This window comes from Cherax quadricarinatus, chromosome 8 (assembly GCF_038502225.1).
Source record: "Cherax quadricarinatus isolate ZL_2023a chromosome 8, ASM3850222v1, whole genome shotgun sequence".
NCBI lineage: Eukaryota > Metazoa > Arthropoda > Malacostraca > Decapoda > Parastacidae > Cherax > Cherax quadricarinatus.
The window spans coordinates 17,120,870-17,144,778 of NC_091299.1; the positions used below are offsets into that span (position 1 = coordinate 17,120,870).

The window sequence follows — 23,909 nt, forward strand, 5'->3', positions numbered from 1 at the left end:
GCCGGTTCATTGAGAAAAAAATAATTCCTGAGTGTTTCGTTCTTAATGCAGTGAATTACTAGGAATAAAGTATATGGTAGGCCTTCAGTGTGTAAGGATTTCAACCTATCAAATGTATTAATTATTTTTGTACACCCCCCCTCCCCAGTTTTTTTCCTTAAAACTGAGGTGCTAGAACCTTGATGCATACTTGAGTTCTATATGGAAGTCATAAATCTAGACTGTTATTAATCAGAAAAATGACGACGGTCTTGGTGGTTGGGACTCATGGGATGTGCCATCATCTGTGGTGAGTGATGGTGGAGGAAGGACTTCATTATCACCACAGCAGTCTATGCTGCAACAACAAATCAACCAATACCGACTCAATCAACAAAGAAAATTGCAAGAGCCTGTGGCAGAACCTGAACCTGAACCAAATTATTTTGAAGTAAGTTTGGAATTTAACTGTAAACTTCTTTTTCTAAACATTATTTATACTTTTTTTTTACTGGGAGGCTGAGGAAGAGAAGAACAAATAATATAAGATGCTAATTAATTTTCATCTTCAGGCATGTTATTTTTTTCTTTTTCAAACAATTACTGTACCTATTTGTAACTACAGGAACAGAGTTGTGTTTGTGGTGTCCTGTCTTCAGTAAACAATTATGTATTTTTTGCTTCCACTGGTTGCACCACATACTATCATCCCATGTAATCAATTCTGTTGTTCCACTTTTCTGAAAAAATCTTTCTAGTGTCCTACCATCTCTTACTTTTTCTCAGTTTACAACTATGGCCTCTTCATTCTCCCTTCTGAAAGTATTAATAAATCATCTTTTTCTATACTTTCATGTCCCTCTATGACCTGCCATATTTTTTAATATTTTAAGTCATTGAGGACATTTCTAGTTTTTTCAATTTATTATCATAACTTTTTATTTTTTAAAAACTCTGTGATACATTTTGCTACTCTTTTTGGAACATTTATTATTTTGCTTCTGCAGATTCCAGTTTTGACTAAACATACATTTTATATAGTTTTTTTTTTTAGCATTTTTCTGTCCATATACAGTAGACCATTATATTACAAGGATTTATTTGCCACATTTTGGTTGTTGCACTGTTGAAAAATTGCAGCACAATTTTATACACTTCATAAAATTAACTTTACACAGTTCCGTTTGCAGGCGTGGGAAAAATTTCCCCAGCTCAAGCTGCCACCTTGTTGTGGGTCAGTGGGGGAGACCTCCCACCATCCCCTACCACCCCCAACACTCCTGCCACCACCATCCCAGCCTTCATGAATACTGTTCATTTCCATTCTGTCTTAGGAGCTAGCTGTGTTTGTGAATTGTGTTTTGATCTTTTAATTATCATATCTTGTATCTGCCAAGCAATCATGGCACCCAATAGGCATACCAGTGGTGCTGAAAGTGACAAGAAAAGGTATAAGCATTTAAGTCTTAGAGTTAATGAAGAAAGTAGAGGTATTAGACAAAAGATAGCCTGCAGCCGTAATGAAGTGTCACTGCAGTTAAAAAAGAATGAGGTAAATATATGAGTTTGTGTGATGAATAACTGACTGACTGATTCACTGACTGACTTGGCTGATTTACTGACTGACTGGACTGATTTATTGACTGACTGACTGGAATGACTTACTGACTGACTGACTGGCTTGACTGATTTACTGACTGACTGACTGACTTGACTGATTTACTGACTGACTGACTAGAATGATTTACTGACTGACTGGACTGATTTATTGACTTACTTACAGTTAGACTTTTTCATTGAAGAGGACCTTGAAATGGTGTCTCGAGCAGCTGATGCCTTACCTTCAGTTGTATAATGTACTGTGGGGTAAAATGGAACAGAAATCCATTACAAAATTTATGCACACTCCAGTACAACCATCAACTTCAGTGCCAAAACTTCTACCATCCACCTCAGCCCAGTAGGACCACAACATAACTCTCCACTCTCTTCACAATCATCCACAAACACCAACACCCATAATTTAAGGTAAGAAATACTATTATTTCTGTTGCATTTGTAGTCTTAAGCAGTAAAAACAACATAATACAGTGGAACCTCGGCTTATGAGTTTAATCTATTCCTTGACTTAGCTCGTATCCCGATCTGCTTGTATGCTGAGTCAGTTTTCCTCATTTAAATTAAGTGAAATGCTATTAATCCATTCCAGCAGAATTCCTTCTCTCAGGAGGCAGGAGAAAATACTTTCAATATAATGCTAATATCAACTCTACGGCTCATTTATCTATCACAATTGATCTAATATGACATAATAAACAATGTAAATAACATAGAAACTGATATATGCTCTAGAATGAATAAAATATGTCATTATGTGACAAGTGGAGGCAGCCATTCCCTCTCCTGCGTTGTTGTGATATTCACTGCCATCTAGTGAAGGCCTTTTGAAGCTCACTTGTTATTATGTTGTTATAGTACGTATTACGGTAGTAGGTTGGTAGACAGTAATCGCCCAGGGAGGTACTACCGTCCTGCCAAGTGAGTGTAAAACGAAAGCCTGTAATTGTTTTACATGATGGTAGGATTGCTGGTGTCCTTTTTTCTGTTTCATAAACATGCAAGATTTCAGGTATGTCTTGCTACTTCTACTTAAACTTAGGTCACACTGCACATACATGTACAAGCATATATATACATACCCCTCTAGGTTTTCTTTTATTTTCTTTCTAGTTCTTGTTCTTGTCTATTTCCTCTTATCTCCATGGGGAAGTGGATCAGAATTCTTCCTCCGTAAGCCATGCGTGTTGTAAGAGGTGACTAAAATGCCAGGAGCAATGGGTTAGTAACCCCTCCTCCTGTATATATTACTAAATTTGAAAGGAGAAGCTTTCGTTTTTCCTTTTGGGCCACCCCACCTTGGTGGGATACGGCTGGTACGTTGAAAGAAGAAAAGAAGAAGTACGTATTATTATTATTGTTATAGTATTATTATTATATTGTATGTATTACATATTATATGTATTATTATTATTATATTATATAATTATTATTATTATTATCATTATAATGGGGAAACGCTAAACCCAACCTTCCCCTTCACGGGGAAGCTTGCTTCTTGAATTTTTGCTCATATCCAGAAACAAAAAATCAACCGAGCGACTGCTCGTATCCTAAAAAACTTGTATGGTGGGGCACTCGTAAGCCAAGGTTCCAGTGTACATCACGACAATGAACCACAATTGCATATTCACTTTTATTTTTGTGAGATCTGGAGGTCTAAAAAAAAAAACTGTTTGGCTTTTTTGTTGCTCCCTGGAACGTAATCCTATTTTTCCCATAAGTTCTTCAGTTTATCTAACACGGATTTACCTAACAGGGAGTTGTCAGGAATGTAACTACCGCGTAATATAACAGTCTACTGTACTTAATGTATCATAAAGTTATTTATGGTTTACCATTGTATCATATGAATTTCTAACAATTTTGTTTGTATGATCTTTTGGTAACAATCTTCTGTTGGTAATAACTCTTGGATTCCTTTCTTTGTCTGACATGTTTGTTATATTTAGTTAAACAATCTACTGTGTATTTTTTTTGTCTTATAAGCTGTTTCATTTCCTACCATTTCCATATACAGGTCCTCCTTCACAAATCCGGCATCATTGGGACCTGTAGTGTGCCGGATTACTGAGTTTGCCAAATTACAGAGTGGTTAAGTTAGAATACACTTAATAAAATTAACCAACTTGACTTACACAGTTCATTGAACATCGGCAAAAATCGAACATTTCCGCTACTTTGAGCTCAATTTCAAGGTACTTTTCGTCATGAAAGCAATCAAAATCATGTCTATTTCTGTAATATATCTTCCATTATATCAAGTGAGTCCAAAAAATGACAATACAACCATAAAAACCATATGAAAATATACTGCAAAGAGGCGGCTAATGGCTGAGAAGTGAACTTCCTTATTTATCGTCCGTCATTTTTATTTTTGTTGTACGTTAAGAAGCATCTTTCCATCATACATTGCCCAAGTTTCAATTAGATAGCCCAACAAACAACCGAGAAAAAAAAATATTTACCAAAAATCATATATGGCAAGCCCAAGCCAGGTACTGGAAATAAGTCACTTTGTCTGACTTTTCTGGGTTATCCTAGGTTCTCTATACATACACTGCTATGTATGATAATCTATGTAACTGTATTTGTGTATACCTGAATAAACTTATTTACTTCTAGTCTGTCAACTGAGTACAAGAAAACGCCCATTCACTTATTTCAACTACCCAATAAAGTGGTCAGAAATTGGCAATTTGGCCGATTTCACACAAATTTCAACAGATGCCAATTTCAAAATAGGATCCAGAATAAACAATGCAGACATTCCTGGCACTAAAATAACATTTTCTCTGTTCATTAGTCACAGCTACAGGCCCCTCTTATATTACTCTTGCTTACCATTTGGAATTTTTATTCACAAAAAAAAATGAAAGATTTACTGTTATGCAGACTACTGCATTATTGTAATAATTGTATAAATAATGTCAATCCATTCTTGACTCCGTACTGGAATTTGGACTGGCAGGTGGACAGGTATTGGACGGTGATGTCATTTGTTTACTCTTGAGCTTCGCTAAAGAATAGAACATTTTCTCTACTGTGAGTGCAATTTCAAGGTACTTTTCATCATGAAAGCAATCAAAATAATATCTATTTCTGTAATATATCTTTCATTCTATCAAATGAGACCGAAAAAATGAGAATATAACCATTAAAACCATACAAAAATATACCGCTAAGCGGCCGCTAATGGCTGAGAAGTGAACTCCGCTATTTATGGTCTGATTTCTTTCGTTTTTGGTGTACGTGAAGAAGTATCTTTCCATCATACATTGCCCAAGTTTGAATAAGATAACCCAACAAACAACTGAGAAAATAATAATAATAATAATATAATAATAATAATAATAATGATAATATCTTTATTTACTACACGTACATGTACAAGGTATACAGGCCTAGCTGACATCAGTAAGTAAGTTTATTCAGGTATACACAAATACAGTTACATAGAATTATGATACATAGCAGCATATGTGTAGAGAACCTAGGATAACCCAAAAAAGTCAGACAGAGTGACTTATTTCCATTGGGTCCTTTTACCTTATTATTATAATATGTTATAATATTTTCTTATTATTCTATAATGAAGATAACATCTTATTATCATACTAAAAAGACTATCTACTACACAAGGGTCATTAAGACTATCTACAACACGAGGGTCACTATCTACAATACGAGTGACATACTACTGTATAGAAAGGCACTTATGCTGAGTATTTCAAGAAAATTAGGTCAGTGTCCCAGGATAACACTCACACTAGTCGACTAACACCCAGGTACCCATTTACTGATGGGTAAACATAGACAACAGGTGTAAAGAAACACGCCTAATGTTTCTACCCTGGCTGGGAATCGAATATTTACCAAAAATCATATATGGCTAATCCAAGCCAGGTACTAAAAATAAGCCACGTTGACTTTTTTGGGGTTATCCTAGGTTCTCTACACATATGCTGCTATGTGTGATAATCTATAGAGAGAAAATAACTTTTTTGTTTTATGTTTATGGTGGAGTACGAGTGTATATCATAGTTAGCCCTGTGCTATACTCCATTTTCTCTAATATAAGCCCCCAAGACAAGGATAGGAGAATGGTATTTGTTTCCCATATCCTCTTCATAACTCTGTCGGTGTTATGCCAAATATTATTCATTCTGGAGTATTTAACATGTTTTATGTTATTTATATTGTTTCTTATGTCATATTAGATCAATTGTGATAGGCAAATAAGCTGTATTGTTGATATTAGCATAATAATAAAGCATATTCTCCTGCTTCATGAGACTGAGTTCATGGCAACTGACAGTGGCTTCAAAGCCACCTTATCTTTAATGGATAATATACTGTGTAGGTGCTTTACATAATGAGAAACATTTCTTTTATTCATTGGAACCATGGCTAGGGCTAAAAGTAAGCAGGTTAAAACAATAAATGGAGAAAAAGAAATTGGAATGACTTATGCACCAAACAGTACCAGCAGGTTGGTGTGGCGACCCTGGAAATTTGAAATTATGCTAGCCAAAATTAGTGCCGAATAACTGAAGGAACCGAATAACTGATTGCCAGATTTGTGATGGCGGACCTGTAGTACTTATCATTGAAAACCATTATTTATCAGTTATTCTACTGTATTTGCTAAATTTATCAATGTTCTCTTGTAAGAATTTTAAGTCATTTTCTTTTATTTCATATAGGATTTTTGTATCATCTGCAATTGTGCTTATGTAGTGTTTTTTATTCCTTCTGGTAAGTTATTCATATACTACATAATTTAAGAACATTATCAGAGCAAGTACTGATTCTTGTGGGATCTTGCTAGTGACATTTTTTCCTAAGGGCATTTTTCCTCATATCATTGTTTACATTTTTCAAGATAAATATTTTCCAAGGAAATCTTGAAGTTTTTTGAAATCTAAATAAATGCCATTTGCCAATCTATTTCTTTCTCAATAAATTTCTCTGATTATGTCATATTAGTTTTTGACATGCAGGATTTTACTGATTGGAAACTGAACTGTTTGATAAGAGTGCTGGAGAGCAGTAGAACCAGGGCCACAAAACAGAAACTTTGCTGAATGGACTTCTTGTCTTTCCTAGGGGCCATTGGCTAAGATAAGAACTCCTGGATCTTGCTGGAAGGAGCAGCTGTATGTCTGGGGGAATAGGGAGGGACATTGGTGAAAGTGAACTGCACATCAAATCAGAAAATGAACAAAAATATGTCATGGTAGATGAGTATAGTGCTAGTCAAAGCATTATGCCGCCTCTTCCCCACACATACCAAAACTCAAACACGTACCATGCAAGATTATAATACAGTGGAACCCCGAGTTTCGGCTGCCCTGAGTATCGGCCGCTTCGAGTTTTGACTGCTTTTTTGGGCTATATTTTGTCCCAAGTTTCAGCCTGTGCTCCGTGTTTCGGCCGGCGTACCAGATCTGTCCGCCTGCCCGCTCCTGCCCACGCAGGCATCGTGAGTCAGTCTAGCTTTGTTTATCCTAGAGTGAACACTACCCTGCGTGCTCATCCAAACATTTCACAATAAATTCATTGTGTTTAGTGCTTGTTTGTTGATTGTGACTGAAATAAGCCACCATGGACCCAACGAAACTTTATAATGGCAGCTTTTTGGTAAAGAAAGTGAGAAACACGATAGAATTGAAGAAGAAAATTGTAGCAAAGTACCAAAGTGGAGAAGGAAGAGCGGGGAGAATGTGCCTACTTCAGTGATTCTACGATATGTACAATACTAAAGCAGGACGAGTCGATAAAGGCTATAGCGCCAGCCAGTGCTAAAGTGTAGCAGTAACAGTGTAGCAAGTAAGTTAAGCGATTAATCGATAGAAAAAGGACAGCACGAAACTGACTCCTCCAATGTTGTTGGAGTTATATAGGGTGACTGAGAACACCGCTGTCTCTGCCACCGCCATCACCACCACTGTGTAAGGCTTATCTTTCAGTGGCCCTTATACACCCAGCAACAAACAACACAGCAACACTTGTTGGTTAGAGAGAGAGAGAGAGAGACATATGACAAATTTTATTCATTCTAGAGTATTATATCATGTTTCTATGTTATTAACCCTTAAATGGTCTAAACGTATATATACATTCACTTGCGCAGCGCCCCGAATATTTTGAAAAAAAAAAAAAAAATTTATAGAAAAAAGAGCACATTTTTTAAATGTTTTAGAATAAAAAAATTTTAGGGTCAGTACTTACCGAGATATGAGGCAGCAAAGTTGGCACTTGGCAATCAGCTGACGGCAACATAGAGCTCTGCCGCTTGCAGAAATTCTCCATATTTACTGTCTTCTTCCATTGTTTTTTTTATTTTCTTGGTTTTCATGATATGATAATTATGTTTTATAGTAAATCTTTTTATTTCAATGCGAATTGTTGTTTATACGCCAATATTATATACGAAATTATCATCATATTGTCATAAACACACATGTACACACTGACAGGTGATTTTGCACACCTGGCTGAATCACATTCTATTATCTACAATTTTTTTTTTTTTTTCTTTTCAACAAGTCGGCTGTCTCCCACCGAGGCAGGGTGACCCAAAGAGAAAGAAAACCCCTAAAAAGAAAATACTTTCATCATCATTCAACACTTTCACCTCACTCACACATAATCACTGTTTTTGCAGAGGTGCCCAGAATACAACAGCTTAGAAGTATATACGTATAAAAATACACAATATATCTCTCCAAACTGCCAATATCCCAAACCCCTCCTTTAGAGTGTAGGCATTGTACTTCCCATTTCCAGGACTCAAGTCCGGTTATATAAAATAACCGGTTTCCTTGAATCCCTTCACTAAATATTACCCTGCTCACACTCCAACAGATCGTCAGGTCCCAAATACCATTTGTCTCTATTCACTCCTATCTAACACGCTCTGCCACGCTTGCTGGAAGTCCAAATCCCTCGCCCACAACACCTCCTTTACCCCCTCCCTCCAACCTTTTCAAGGACGACCCCTACCCCGCCTTCCTTCCCCTACAGATTTATACGCTCTCCATGTCATTCTACTTTGATCCATTCTCTCTAAATGACTAAACCACCTCAACAAACCCTCTTCAGCCCTCTGACTAATACTTTTACTAACTCCACACCTTCTCCTAATTTCCACACTCGAATTTTCTGTATAATATTTACACCACACATTGCTCTTAGACAGGACATCTCCACTGCCTCCAACTGCCTCCTTGCTGCAGCATTTACAACCCAAGCTTCACACCCATATAAGAGTGTTGGTACTACTATACTTTCATACATTCCCTTCTTTGCCTCCATTGACAGCATTTTTTGCCTCCACATATACCTCAGTGCACCACTCACCTTTTTTCCTTCATCAATTCTATGATTAACCTCATCCTTCATAAATCCATCTGGTGATTCGTCAACTCCCAAATATCTGTAAACATTCACTTCTTCCATACTCCTCCTCCCCAATTTGATATCCAATTTTTCTTTATCTAAATCATTTGATACTCTCATCACCTTACTCTTTTCTATGTTCACTTTCAAGTTTTTACCTTTACACACGTTCCCAAATTCGTCCACTAACCTTTGCAATTTTTCTTTAGAATCTTTCATAAGCACAGTATCATCAGCAAAAAGTAACTGTGTCAATTCCCATTTTGTATTTAATTCCCCATAATTTAATCCCACCCCTCTCCCGATCACCCTAGCATTTACTTCTTTTACAACTCCATCTATAAATATATTAAACAACCATGGTGACATTACACATCCCTGTCTAAGACCTACTTTTACTGGGAAGTAGTCTCCCTCTCTTCTACACACCCTAACCTGAGCCTCACTATCCTCATAAAAACTCTTTACAGCATTTAGTAACTTACCACCTATTCCATATACTTGCAACATCTGCCATATTGCTCCCCTATCCACTCTATCATATGCCTTTTCTAAATCCATAAATGCAATAAAAACTTCCTTACATTTATCTAAATACTGCTCACATATATGCTTCAATGTAAACACTTGATCTACACATCCCCTACCCACTCTAAAACCTCCTTGCTCATCCGCAATTCTACATTCTGTCTTGCCTCTAATTCTTTCAATAATAACCCTACTAACTTTCCCTAATAACTTTTCCTGATGTATTCAGTAAACTTATTCCTCTATAATTTTTACAATCTCTTTTGTCCCCCTTCCCTTTATATAAAGGGACTATACACGCTCTCTGCCAATCCCTAGGTACCTTCCCCTCTTTCATACATTTATTAAACAAAAATACAAACCACTCCAACACTATGATTCCCCCTGCTTTTAACATTTCTGTCATGATCTCGTCAGTTCCAGCTGCTTTACCCCCTTTCATTCTATGTAATGCCTCACGCACCTCCCCCACACTCACATCCTGCTCTTCTTCACTCCTAAAAGATGATATACCTCCCTGGCCAATGCATGAAATTAAAGGCCTCCCTTTCTTCATCGACATTTAAAAGTTCCTCAAAATATTCTCGCCATCTACCCAAAACCTCCATCTCCCCATCTACTAACTCCCCTTCTCTGTTTTTAACTGATAAATCAATTTGTCCCCTAGGCTTTCTTAACTATCTACAACTATATACAAATATTTACATGTCCCACTTAAGTTTCTAGAATTCCACGATTGTATGATACTCCATGAAGCATGGATTCATACAGAGTGCCACCCCACACTGGTGACAAATGAATCATGTGTCCTTCCGCTGTTGGGGTCGTTTTTTGGTGGTAGCACACACAACACACTTTATCTCTTTATCTGGGAATTCTTCTTTGGTGTAGGTGGTATTGGTACCAGATAGTGACAGGAGTGATTCGGTCTGGCACTTACACCACTGGCTGTGGTTGTGGGACAAGTTGCTGTTGAGGGGCAGGTACAGGTGTGGTACCATACTTTCTTGCTGTCTGTTTGACAACATTCAGAGAGAATTCTGAAAAATGTTGTCATTTTCCAGTCTTTATTTCGTACATATTGAATGCACTGAGCACTGCAATGTCTACAAGGTAAAAAACAGTTTTATATACCACTTGCGACTCCTACATACACAGTGAACAAACCCTATCATCATGTCACACTTGTCAACTAGTTGCATATTGTTCATATAGTCCATGACAGCAGCTGGCTTTACAATAGGTTCTTTGTTGAACTTGCTCAGTCTGTCTGTCTGTACCATCTCGTTTCTGTGGATGGTTGACAGCAATGTCACGTCCTGTTTGTCATGCCATGCCAGTGCCATGATGTCATTAGCATGAAACACTTGCACTGCACCTTCAACACTGCCTCCACTGAACCTTGGCATATGTTTTCTATTCCTTCTCACTGTTCCACATATATCAGTATTGTTCACACGTAGGAAATCAGCGAGCATAGGGCTTGTATACCAGTTGTCTGTGTACAATGTATGGCCCTTGCCAAGGTATGGTTCCATCATCCTGCGAATAACATCACCGGAAATGCCCAACATCCGTCTGTCATCATCGAGTGTTTCTCCTGGTGTATACAATAACATCCAACACAAGACCACTCTCACAGTCACACATAACAAAAAGTTTTATACCAAAGTGATTACGTTTGCTCAGTATATATTGCTTGAATGACAGGCATCCCTTGAACAGAATCAAGGACTCATCAACAACAATGTTCTTGAAGGGATAAAAGTATGCACTGAATTTCTGCTTCAGATACATAAGCACTTCTCGGATTTTTTATAGGTCATTTCTGTTCGGCGTATTTCTGTCTGAGAAGTGCAACATTCGTAGCAACAGAGTGAATCTGTTGCAGGGAAGGAGGTCATGGAAAACTGGAGTACTGATGAAGTTGTCTGTGGACCAGTAATTACGTATATTTTTCTTATAGATATGTGGCATAAGCATGACAGTGGCAAGGCATAAATACATTTCAGCCACTGTTGTGTCTTTCCACCTGTGCAGCCGTGACAATTCTCCAGCCTCTGCTGTGTTGTCCATGACATATCGGTAATAATTGTTTGTCTGGGTCACTATCAAGTTCATTATAGGCTCGTCAAGGTACAACTGGAAATAATCTAACTGTAGACTCATTCGTTAGGGGACATTCTGGCTGGATACCACTTCCACTCGCATCAATATCACAAGGCTGTGGCATGAATATACCACTCACGATCACATGGTGCAGGGTGGACCTGTGGCATGGGGCGAGGAGGAGCAGGAGGAGGGACAGGAGTGGAGGCAGCACATGGTTGAGGGGATGCCGAGTGGTCCTTTGTCTGTCCACCCACTGCGCCATGTGGTCCAGGCACCGTGCCACCCACCACTACTTCCTCCTTCATGATCACTTTCACTATCAGTGGCCGGGGTTTTGGAGCATGACCTGCCACGACCCTTGGGGACTGCATATGGCACACTGCCTGAATGTAGATGACGACACCTAAAAGTATGCTTCTCTTGTGAATAATGAACTTCACAATCGCTAGACGAATCCTAGAATGGCATAAAATCCATCTCATCGTCACGTACATCACCATCACTAAAACACCGGGAAAATGATAGTTTCCTCTTGTGAAGTTGCCTATGGGTAACACTCGCCACTCCAGAGGTGCTTGGCCCAGGGTCTTGTGTGCCACACTGGCCACCCAAGAAGTGCTTGGCCTAGGGTCTGCTTTGGCCACACTGGCTACCCCTGAGGTGCTTGGCCCTAGGACAGGTGTGGCTACCCCAGAGGTGATGGGCTGAGGGTCATCTGGGTTATCGTCGACATTTTCACTAATTCCTTGAATATTACTGGCCCCATTGGTATCAGATCCACTAAACTCACGATCTGTATCACTTTCCTCGAATAGTAGAGTGTTAATACGACGAGGCGTGAGTGAATCATGAGGATGTGCCATGTTGCTGAGCCAAGATGGAGCAGAATGTAACTGGACCTACCATGTGGTACCCAGGCGTCCCTAATTTTTTTCATACAGTGCACACTGAGTGCGTACACCCATTCTCTCATGTCTAGGCGACTTAGGCCTATCGTGCCAATTTTGAATGAAAAATTAAATGTATATACATGTTTGGGGCACTACGCGAGAGAACGTATATATACAGTTGGACCGTTTAAGGCTTAGTATTGTTTATTATGTCATATTAGATGAATTGCGCTAGATAAATAAGCTGTAGAGTTGATATTAGTGTCATATTGAAGGACTATCTTGTCCTGCCTCCAAACAAACACTCATACCTCTCTCATACACCAACAGGAGTCTTCAGTAAAGGTAAAACTTTTTTAAATGTTCATTTATCCATTAAAATTAGTGCTTTATATTTATTTCTCATTGTTTTCTGTATGTAAAACTATAGTATTTATTCTTTAAAAAAATGGATTTTTTGAGAATATTTTTGGGTGGAACGAATTAATTGGATTTATATTATTTCTTAAGGCAAATATTGCTTTGACTTTAGGCCATTTCGACTTTAGGCCTAGCTTCTGGAATTGATTATGGCTGAAACTCAGAGTTCCACTGTATATATATTTGCACATTTACTGAGGTTTTAATACTTGGTGATGCGTCCTTTATGCTTAACCCATAAACGGTCCAAACGTATATACAGTGGACCCTCGCCTAACACTATTAATCCGTTCCTGAGAGCTCAACGTTAGGTGAAATTATCATTAGGCGAATTAATTTTCCCCATAAGAAATAATGGAAATCAAATTAATCCGTTCCTGACACCCCAAAGTATGAACAAAAAACAATTTTTACCACATGAAATATTAATTTTAATACACACACAAACTGAAGAAGACATGCACAGTTACATGACACTTACCTTTATTGAAGATCCGGTGATGATTGATGGGATGGGAGGAGGGGAGAGTGTTGATGGTGTTAGTGTTTAGAAGGGCAATCCCCTTCCATTAGGACTTGAGGTGGCAAGTCCTTTTCTGGGGTTACTTCCCTTCTTTTAATGCCACTAGGACCAGCTTGAGAGTCACTGGACCTCTATCGCACAACATATCTGTCCATAGAGGCCTGTACCTCCCGTTCCTTTATGACATTCCTAAAGTGTTTCACAACATTGTCAGTGTAATAGTCACCAGCACGGCTTGCAATAGCTGTGCGAGGGTGATTTTCATCAAAAAAGGTTTGCACTTTAAGCCACATTGCACACATTTCCTTAATCTTTGAAGTAGGCAACTTCCTCAATTTCTCTATCCCCTCCTCCGAAGCAGTTTCCTCAGGTGTGGCCTCTTGCTATTGAAGATGATCTAGCAGTTCATCAGTGGTTAGTTCTTCATTGTCCTCCTCCACCAACTCTTCCACATCCTCCCCACTAACCTCCAACCCCAAGGACTTCCCCAATGTCACAATGGATTCCTCAACTGGCATAGGATTCCCAGGGTTAGCCTCAAACCTTTCAAAATCCTTCTTGTCTACACATTCTGGCCACAGTTTCTTCCAAGCAGAGTGCAAGGTCCTCTTAGTCACTTCCTCCCAAGCCTTACCTATAATGTTTACACAATTGAGGATGCTAAAGTGATCTCTCCAAAACTCTCTTAGAGTCAATTGAGTTTCTGAGGTCACTACAAAGCACCTTTCAAACATAGCTTTTGTGTACAGTTTCTTGAAGTTGGAAATGGCCTGCTGGTCCATGGGCTGCAGGAGAGGAGTGGTATTAGGAGGCAAAAACTTGACCGTAATGAAGCTCATTTCCACAGAAAGTCGCTCTGCCATGTCTGAAGGATGACCAGGAGCATTGTCTAATACCAGGAGGCACTTAAGGTCTAATTTGTTTTCAATTAGATAATTTTTCACAGTGGGGGCAAATGCATGGTGTAACCAGTCATAGAAAAAGTCCCTAGTGACCCATGCCTTACTGGTTGCCCTCCACAGCACACACAAATTAGCCTTGAGGACATTGTTTTTCCTGAACACTCTGGGAGTTTCAGAGTGATACACCAATAAAGGCTTCACTTTGCAATTACCACTAGCATTGGCACACATCAACAGAGTAAGCCTGTCTTTCATAGGCTTATGTCCTGGGAGTGCCTTTTCCTCCTGAATAATGTAGGTCCTGCTTGGCATTTTCTTCCAAAACAGGCCTGTTTCGTCACAATTAAACACTTGTTCAGGTTTCAGTCCTTCACTGTCTATGTACTCCTTGAATTCCTGCACATATTTTTCAGCCGCTTTGTGGTCCGAACTGGCAGCCTCACCATGCCTTATCACACTATGTATGCCACTACGATTCTTAAATCTCTCAAACCAACCTTTGCTGGCCTTAAATTCACTCACATCATCACTAGTTGCAGGCATTTTTCTAATTAAATTGTCATGCAACTTCCTAGCCTTTTCACATATGATCGCTTGAGAGATGCTATCTCCTGCTACCTGTTTTTCGTTTATCCACACCAATAAATCTGTCAACATCTTCTATCACTTGCAATCTCTGTTTCAAAAACAAAGTTGCACCTTTGGCAAGAACAGCTTCATTGATTGCCGTTTTCTTGGCCACAATAGTATCGATGGTTGATTGGGGTTTTGTGTACAACCTGGCCAGCTCGGAGACACGCACTCCACTTTCATACTTAGCAATGATCTCTTTCTTCATATCCATAGTAATTCTCACTCTTTTTGCTGTAGGGTTGGCACTAGAAGCTTTCTTGGGGCCCATGGTGACTTATTTTGCAGGTGCAATCACTAAAAAGGCTGTGATAATATGAATTGTTCTGATTGTATTCTTGGAAGCAACCGCGGCGGCTGGCTTGTAAACACTGGCACCCACGGAACAAGTGAGGCAGACTCAGGCCGCACATGGATGCGTCTCGAACGAATCGTGTTGAGCGAGTTTTTTAGCGCTAGCCGAGGCAAAATTTTTGCGTTAAAATGTATCGGTAGGCGGATTTAATGTTATGTGATGCGTTCGTTAGGCGAGGGTCCACTGTATACGTTTTTACCGCTAGTGCCCCAAACGTATACTATATACATTTTATTTTTCCTGCCTTCAAATTTGGCACAATTGGCCTGAGATGCCTTGTCAGCATAGAATAGGTTCTAACACTCACTGTGCACCATCTTAAAAATTTCTGGGACCACGTAGTACCTTGTGGGAGCACCAGTTCAAATGAGTACCAGCTAGAGCAAACACCTGGGATTCACTAATATCATGTAGTATTAACTCTCTAAGACAATAGTAAATGACCAAGGCAGGTGTAAATGTCCACCTGTCAGTGTGTTTGTGACAATTTGAGCACAATTTCAGTACCTAATACTAGTGTCAAAACAAAGATTGGTTATGGAATGACAAGAACTACTATAAATTGTAATTATCAGAACATAAATTATATAAAATAATATGAAAAATAGAAAAAAGGTGTATTGGCAACACTTCTGCAAGCAGCAGGACTCGATGTTGCTGTCAAGTGAGCATCCAGTGCCAACTTCTTGGCCTCGTATCTCTATAAGTACTGACCCTAATGTTTGTTTTTTTTTATCCTATAACACTTAGAAAAATGTGCTCTTTATTTTCATTAAAAAAACGATTTTTTTATTTTTCAAAATATTTGGGGCACTGGGGTAGTGAATGTATATACACGTTTGGACCGTTTACGAGTTAACCCTTAACCCTTTGACTGTCGCAAGCCCCTTTCTGAAACTGTCATTCTATGTTGCAAAATTTTTTGGAAAAAAAAAAATATTTTTTCTTGTGAAATGATAGAGAATCTTTTCCCGATGATAATGACACTAAAAGTACGAAATTTGGTCGAAAACTCACGGAATTAAGGTCCCGCGAAGTTAGTCTCGGCAACATATACGCATCGGCTATTTCGCCGACTTTGAGCCCTATTTTTGGTCAATTCTGTTGTTCCAGTTGACCAAATTCATAGCTACTTCTTTAGAACTCCATTTTTTCTATCAGTTGAGTACAAGAAATTGCCCATTTACCAATTTGAACTACCCAATAAAGTGGTCAGAAATTGGCAATTTGGCCAATTTCATGCAAATTAAAAAAGAGGCCAATTTCAAAATAGGGTCCAGAATAAACAATGTAGACATTCTTGGCACTAAAATAACATATCCTCTGTTCATTAGTAATATCTCTAGGCCCCTCTTATATTACTATTGCTTTCTATTTTGATTTTTTATTCATATAAAAAAAGAGGACATTTACTATTATGCAGACTACCGCATCATTGTAAACATGGTATAAATAACATCAGTGCACTAGTGAAAGAATATTAGACTCCCCTGTTGACGTGTATTGGACGTGTGGTCTGATTTGCTTACTCTTGAACATTGGTAAAAATCGAACATTTCCGCTACTTTGAGCTCAATTTCAAGGTCATTTTCATTGTGAAACTAATCAAAATCATCTCTATTTCTGTAATGTGTTTTCCATTTTATCACATGAAACCATGAAAACAAGAATACAATGATAAATACTATACGAAAATACACCTCAAAGTCGGTGTTTTATTACAAAAAAAACGGTCTTTTTTTTTTTCTCATGCACTGCATGCTGCAGGATTTTTTTTTTTATATGGTGCACACTGACCACACAGACCCATTCTCTCACATGTGGGCCTACCAGCTTTCTCCTGCTTGATTTGAAGCCGCTAGAATTATTGAGTATATATACGTCCGAAACACTGGCTTGTAAAACGTATATATATGACCAAAACAGTCAAAGGGTTAAACTGTCCAAACATAGACCTATGTCCACATGTGGGGGGCTCTGAACGTAGATCTATGTTTTTTACATGCTTTCAAATGGGGAAAACCAAGGTCGGAGCGCTTCACATGTGAGCGTAGATCTACTTTTGGACAGATTAAGGGTTACTCAAGTTCCTCAGCAGTGTAGGAAGACTCGTACACAAATTCTTGAGGGTTTGGGGAGGTATATTATTCCATGCCTCATGCAGAGCAGCCTCCAGCTGAGGATTGTAATTGCAAACTTCATTTCACCATTGACCAGAGGTTCTCAATAGGGTTTAGGGCTGGGGAATTACCTGGCCAGTCATTAAAGAACTTCACTTCACAGTCCTTAAGCCACTAAGCTACAGATTTGGTGGTATGACACGGTGCACCGACTTGCATAAAAACCGTAGCTCCACACTTGTCAAATGCCTCAGGTAAATTGTTACACAATAACTCCAGGTAATTATACTGGTTCATATACTGGTTTTTGGGAAACACAGCGAGTTCACCAACACTGAGCACTGAAACAGCCCCAAACCATGAGCGAGTCTGGGTGTTTAGTGGTCCCATAGGTGTAGCATGTGTCTAGTGGGCCACTACCTCTGGGTTGGTACACGTCTCCCATGGTTACTGGTGAGGGTGAAGGTTGCTTCATCACTCCAAAGTACTTCAGACCACTGTTGAGGAGTCCACTGAAGATATTTCTTTGCACAGTCCAGCCTCCGTTTCTTCTGTGGCTTGGAGAGGATCAGTTTCTTAACCTGGCAGTGACTACTGTAGCCCATTTCTGACACATGTCTGTTAACAGTTCTTACAGACACCTCTGAGAGAAGATGTGGGTCTTTTCTTTCAATTCTCTAGCAGTTATCTTAGGTGTACTCTCTAACTGCTGCTTTAACACAGTTAAGGTATGAACAGATGTCTTCTTCAAGGGGCCAGGCTGAGGTTTGGCAGACGGTAACTTGACACTGCTACCAGCCTTGAAACGTTGCACCCAGTTCCTCACTGAATGTTCACATTCACCAACATTCTCCACTATTTCTTTTGTCCGGTGCCCAGCTTTGTGAAGCCCTATGATTTGAGCTATAGTTTCAGGTGTTAAAGATTTCCTTTTACCCATAATCAAACATGTATAGCCCCAAAACCACAGGGAACACTGGACAGAAGGTGGGGCAGATGAGAGACGAAAGTGCAACACTTCCTCTCACCATGGCAGCCATGTCACTGTGGAGTGTGGCGGCAGGCCATGACATCATGCTAACGACTGCTACCCGGCATAATGCACTGACGAAAAAAGATCTCCCTTTATGGTAGGCCTTTGATTTTCATCACAGCATTATGCTGGGGTGCTCACCCCAGCATAATGCCATGACTAGCACTGTAAGCTTGCTCTCTGCAATATCTGTAACATTGTCTGGAGATCCATGGACAGAGAGATGATGAGCCAGTCACCAGAATTGCTTCAAAGTAGATAAACACAGACATACAGTGAGTATAAAGACTGTAAAGTGTAGGTCAGTAAATGTATGTGAAGACTCAGAGTGCCACTCAAAGGCCAATGGGCATAACCATAAATATTCAGAGCAGTCCATCAAGAAGGAAAATGAGCGTACTGGAAGACCTTGCAGAAGATGATCGTTCTCACAATAGTTTACAAACGGTCATAGACAAGTGTCAGGATAGCTTTTCTGAGGAAAAAATGGGAAAAAACAGAGGGGACAGTAGTGTGGAATGTTTCCCCATAAGAATAGCTAGATCCTGTCTTTAATAATGTAGCACAAAAGCACCATATAGTGACTCACTCTGTCCTGTGTGTAGCAAGCCAACCCTTTACATATATGTAAAAAACATCACTTCATTTGCTCTATTATTTTTATTTATTGTGGAACATCATACATTTTTACTTGTTTTACATGTGTTGTGTTAATTTTCAGGACTTAGCACCCAGCATAGAAAAGAAGCCACAGGTTGTTATACTTGAGCGCCCTGAGGAAGAGCAGCAAGTGTCAAATAGGTTGTCCTTCTCCATTGCTGATCCACTTCTTCAGGTAATATGATTTTAATATGACAGTAAGCTTGTCAAAAGCACACTAAGTCAAATTCTGTATGATGACTATCAGGATGAATTGTGTTTTCAGAGGCAGTAGAATGGCTGATCTCAGTTATGCGTGGAAGTACAACTATTTGGGAAGTACAGTATGAAATGCAACCAGTTTTTAACTGTTAATTTTTTAATCTGTGTAATGAGTACTGCTCTCTTGGATATTTCAAGTACTGTGCTGTACACTAGTGGCTGAGTCAGTACAGCTCTACAGCAATACTGTGGCTAAGTTGGTACAGCTGTGCACATACACTGTGACTGAGTCAGTATGGCTCTGCAGATGCACTGACTGAGTCAGTACAGATCTAGACATGCCATATCAAGAACAGCAGTTCAGTCTCCTGAACTTTAACATTGTGTTACTTTCATAAAATGGTGATTTTTTTTATTTTGATCATTTTTACATTTGCTCTTTTATTTGGCTACACTAACAATGAAATGCTATTTTTTGATCTTTGTTTTCCTCACTTCCATGTTGCATATTTAGTAAAGATTTTTTTCCCAACCCTTATCTTTCTTTTCTCACATGTCCATTAGAATGTCCACAAAAACTTGAAAGTTGGAAATGTATTTCTCCACAAGGCTATCCAAGTTGCATGGTGAAAAATAAGTATACATGCAAACAGTTAGACAGATCAGACAGTATTAAGAAATACAATAAAAGTTTGATGAAACAGACTTTCATGAAGCAGATGTCCGATAATTATACTTATGTGTACATGTACCTAAATAAACTTACGTACTGTGCTGGCATGCAGGTACACATTAAAATCACTAAGAGTGTCTTATTAGTCTTGAGGATGCCATATTAATAACAAGAATAATAATAATATGGATTTGTCAGTTAAAAACAGAGTAGGGGAGTTAGTAGATGGGGAGATGGAGGTATTGGGTAGATGGCGAGAATATTTTGAGGAACTTTTAAATGTTAAGGAAGAAACAGAGGCAGTAATTTCATGCACTGGTCAGGGAGGTATACCATCTTTTAGGAGTGAAGAAGAGCAGAATGTAAGTGTGGGGGAGGTACGTGAGGCATTACGTAAAATGAAAGGGGGTAAAGCAGCTGGAACTGATGGGATCATGACAGAAATGTTAAAAGCAGGGGGGGATATAGTGTTGGAGTGGTTGGTACTTTTGTTTAATAAATGTATGAAAGAGGGGAAGGTACCTAGGGATTGGCAGAGAGCATGTATAGTCCCTTTATATAAAGGGAAAGGGGACAAAAGAGACTGTAAAAATTATAGAGGAATAAGCTTACTGAGTATACCAGGAAAAGTGTACGGTAGGGTTATAATTGAAAGAATTAGAGGTAAGACAGAATGTAGGATTGCGGATGAGCAAGGAGGTTTTAGAGTGGGTAGGGGATGTGTAGATCAGGTGTTTACATTGAAGCATATATGTGAACAGTATTTAGATAAAGATAGGGAAGTTTTTATTGCATTTATGGATTTAGAAAAGGCATATGATAGAGTGGATAGAGGAGCAATGTGGCAGATGTTGCAAGTATATGGAATAGGTGGTAAGTTATTAAATGCTGTAAAGAGTTCTTATGAGGATAGTGAGGCTCAGGTTAGGGTGTGTAGAAGAGAGGGAGACTACTTCCCGGTAAAAGTAGGTCTTAGACAGGGATGTGTAATGTCACCATGGTTGTTTAATATATTTATAGATGGGGTTGTAAAGGAAGTAAATGCTAGGGTGTTTGGGAGAGGGGTGGGATTAAATTATGGGGAATCAAATTCAAAATGGGAATTGACACAGTTACTTTTTGCTGATGATACTGTGCTTATGGGAGATTCTAAAGAAAAATTGCAAAGGTTAGTGGATGAGTTTGGGAATGTGTGTAAAGGTAGAAAGTTGAAAGTGAACATAGAAAAGAGTAAGGTGATGAGGGTGTCAAATGATTTAGATAAAGAAAAATTGGATATCAAATTGGGGAGGAGGAGTATGGAAGAAGTGAATGTTTTCAGATACTTGGGAGTTGACGTGTCGGCGGATGGATTTATGAAGGATGAGGTTAATCATAGAATTGATGAGGGAAAAAAGGTGAGTGGTGCGTTGAGATATATGTGGAGTCAAAAAACGTTATCTATGGAGGCAAAGAAGGGAATGTATGAAAGTATAGTAGTACCAACACTCTTATATGGGTGTGAAGCTTGGGTGGTAAATGCAGCAGCGAGGAGACGGTTGGAGGCAGCGGAGATGTCCTGTTTAAGGGCAATGTGTGGTGTAAATATTATGCAGAAAATTCGGAGTGTGGAAATTAGGAGAAGGTGTGGAGTTAATAAAAGTATTAGTCAGAGGGCAGAAGAGGGGTTGTTGAGGTGGTTTGGTCATTTAGAGAGAATGGATCACAGTAGAATGACATGGAAAGCATATAAATCTATAGGGGAAGGAAGGCGGGGTAGGGGTCGTCCTCGAAAGGGTTGGAGAGAGGGGGTAAAGGAGGTTTTGTGGGTAAGGGGCTTGGACTTCCAGCAAGCGTGCGTGAGCGTGTTAGATAGGAGTGAATGGAGACGAATGGTACTTGGGACCTGACGATCTGTTGGAGTGTGAGCAGGGTAATATTTAGTGAAGGGATTCAGGGAAACCGGTTATTTTCATATAGTCGGACTTGAGTCCTGGAAATGGGAAGTACAATGCCTGCACTTTAAAGGAGGGGTTTGGGATATTGGCAGTTTGGAGGGATATGTTGTGTATCTTTATATGTTTATGCTTCTAGACTGTTGTATTCTGAGCACCTCTGCAAAAACAGTGATAATGTGCGAGTGTGGTGAAAGTGTTGAATGATGATGAAAGTATTTTCTTTTTGGGGATTTTCTTTCTTTTTTGGGTCACCCTGCCTCGGTGGGAGACGGCCGACTTGTTGAAAAAAAAAAAAAAAAAAAATAATAATTCGCAGTGATAATCACTGTGAGGCGCATATTACATTAATATAAACATTTTCATTATTTATTATATATGTAACTATACAATAAACGTGCTACGTAAAATATAAACGTGATAAATACACCCTACAGTAGAATAAATTAACATAAGTATGAGATGTTACGCGTAGTGACAACGCGTAATACCAGTAATACCTATGCTATCTTATCGCATCAAGCTTCTATTTCTAATAATTTTTTATCTCCTTTCAACAAAAAAAATTAAAAATTCACTTATAAATACTACACTGAAAATAACATACAACAGATTTTTCCTGTAATATATTTGTCAGTTGCAAATTATTTTAGCATAAGGTTGATGAAGTCATATGTCTGGCAGTGAGCATCTGGGAGGACTGCAGCTCTGCAGCTCCTATGGACGAGCCGCCACTGGTTAGGTGTATGAACCAAAACCAGACGCATTCATCTCTTTGTTTACATAACTTTGCTTCTCTCTCCTCTCTCATTTATTCGTCTCTATCTTGTTTATTCGTTTTACCTCATTTACTCACCTCTTGCCCTGAATATATCATTGCTTAGTTAATCTTAAGTTAATTTTAAGCCTGCCCATAATGCTCTGCATACAAGGGGCTTTTGGCATGTACACCCAGTTACTATACATATTTCTTCTTTGTACAACTATGTATCATGTCCAAATAAAACATAAATACATTAAGACTATTTTAAGGTAAGTAATGAGTGTACTGTACAGTGGACCCTCTGTTTTCGTCAGTCTGTTATTGCCGATTTCGATTTTGGCCGAATTTTTTTTTTATCAATTTTTTGGCTCCGTTTTCATCAATTGTACAGAACCTGTCCAGTGCCCAGGACACAGACAAAGCCACCTCCCGCATCATTCTCAGCCCGTGTAGAGTTCTCAGTGAGTGAACATATCCTGCCAGGTCATATAAAACATTTCATAATATTATTATCACACTGGCCGATTTCCAGTGTGATAATAATATTATAATCTGTTGTTTTTGCCACTTATTTGTGTGTGACTGCTAAATAAGCCACCATGGGCCCAAAGAAAACTTCTAGTGCCAGCCCTTTGGTAAAGAATGTGAGAAACATGATGTAATTCAAGAAAAAGTTTGTAGAAATATATGTAAGTGGTGGTGGTAGCAGGTGGTAGAGGGTGGTAGTGATGGTGGTAGAGGGTGGTAGTGATGGTGGTAGAGGGTGGTAGTGATGGTGGTAGAGGGTGGTAGTGGTTGTGATGGTGGTAGTGATGGTGGTAGAGGGTAGTAGTGGTTGTGATGGTGGTAGTGATTGTGATGCTGGTAAAGGGTAGTAGTGGTTGTAATGGTGGTAGAGGGTGCCTTCTTCAGTGATTCAGCAATTCTACTAACTCTTCCAATGTTGTTGGAGTTATATAGGGCTACAGAAAACACTGCTGCCTCAGCTGCAGCCATCACCAACATTATGTACGGCTTATGCTCAGTGGCCCTTATACACCCAGCAACAACAACAGAACACCTGTCGTTACATACATTATGACTTACTTCATTCATTCTAGAGTATATGTCATGTTTCTATGTTATTAATATTGTTTATGTCATATTAATTGAATTGTGATAGATA

The 23,909-nt window shown here is 39.0% G+C and overlaps 1 protein-coding gene across 1 annotated transcript in view; it reads left to right on the forward strand.

Annotated features, from left to right (window-relative positions):
- The first annotated feature begins 206 nt into the window (after positions 1–206).
- LOC138852408 (receptor-binding cancer antigen expressed on SiSo cells) overlaps positions 207–23,909 on the forward strand; it is a 39,608-nt gene continuing 15,905 nt past the window's right edge. The window contains exons 1-2 of the mRNA XM_070082912.1: positions 207–430; positions 19,235–19,348. Coding sequence (XP_069939013.1) covers positions 335–430; positions 19,235–19,348 — 210 coding nt within the window. The 5' untranslated portion in view covers positions 207–334. The remainder of the gene's footprint in view (positions 431–19,234; positions 19,349–23,909) is intronic.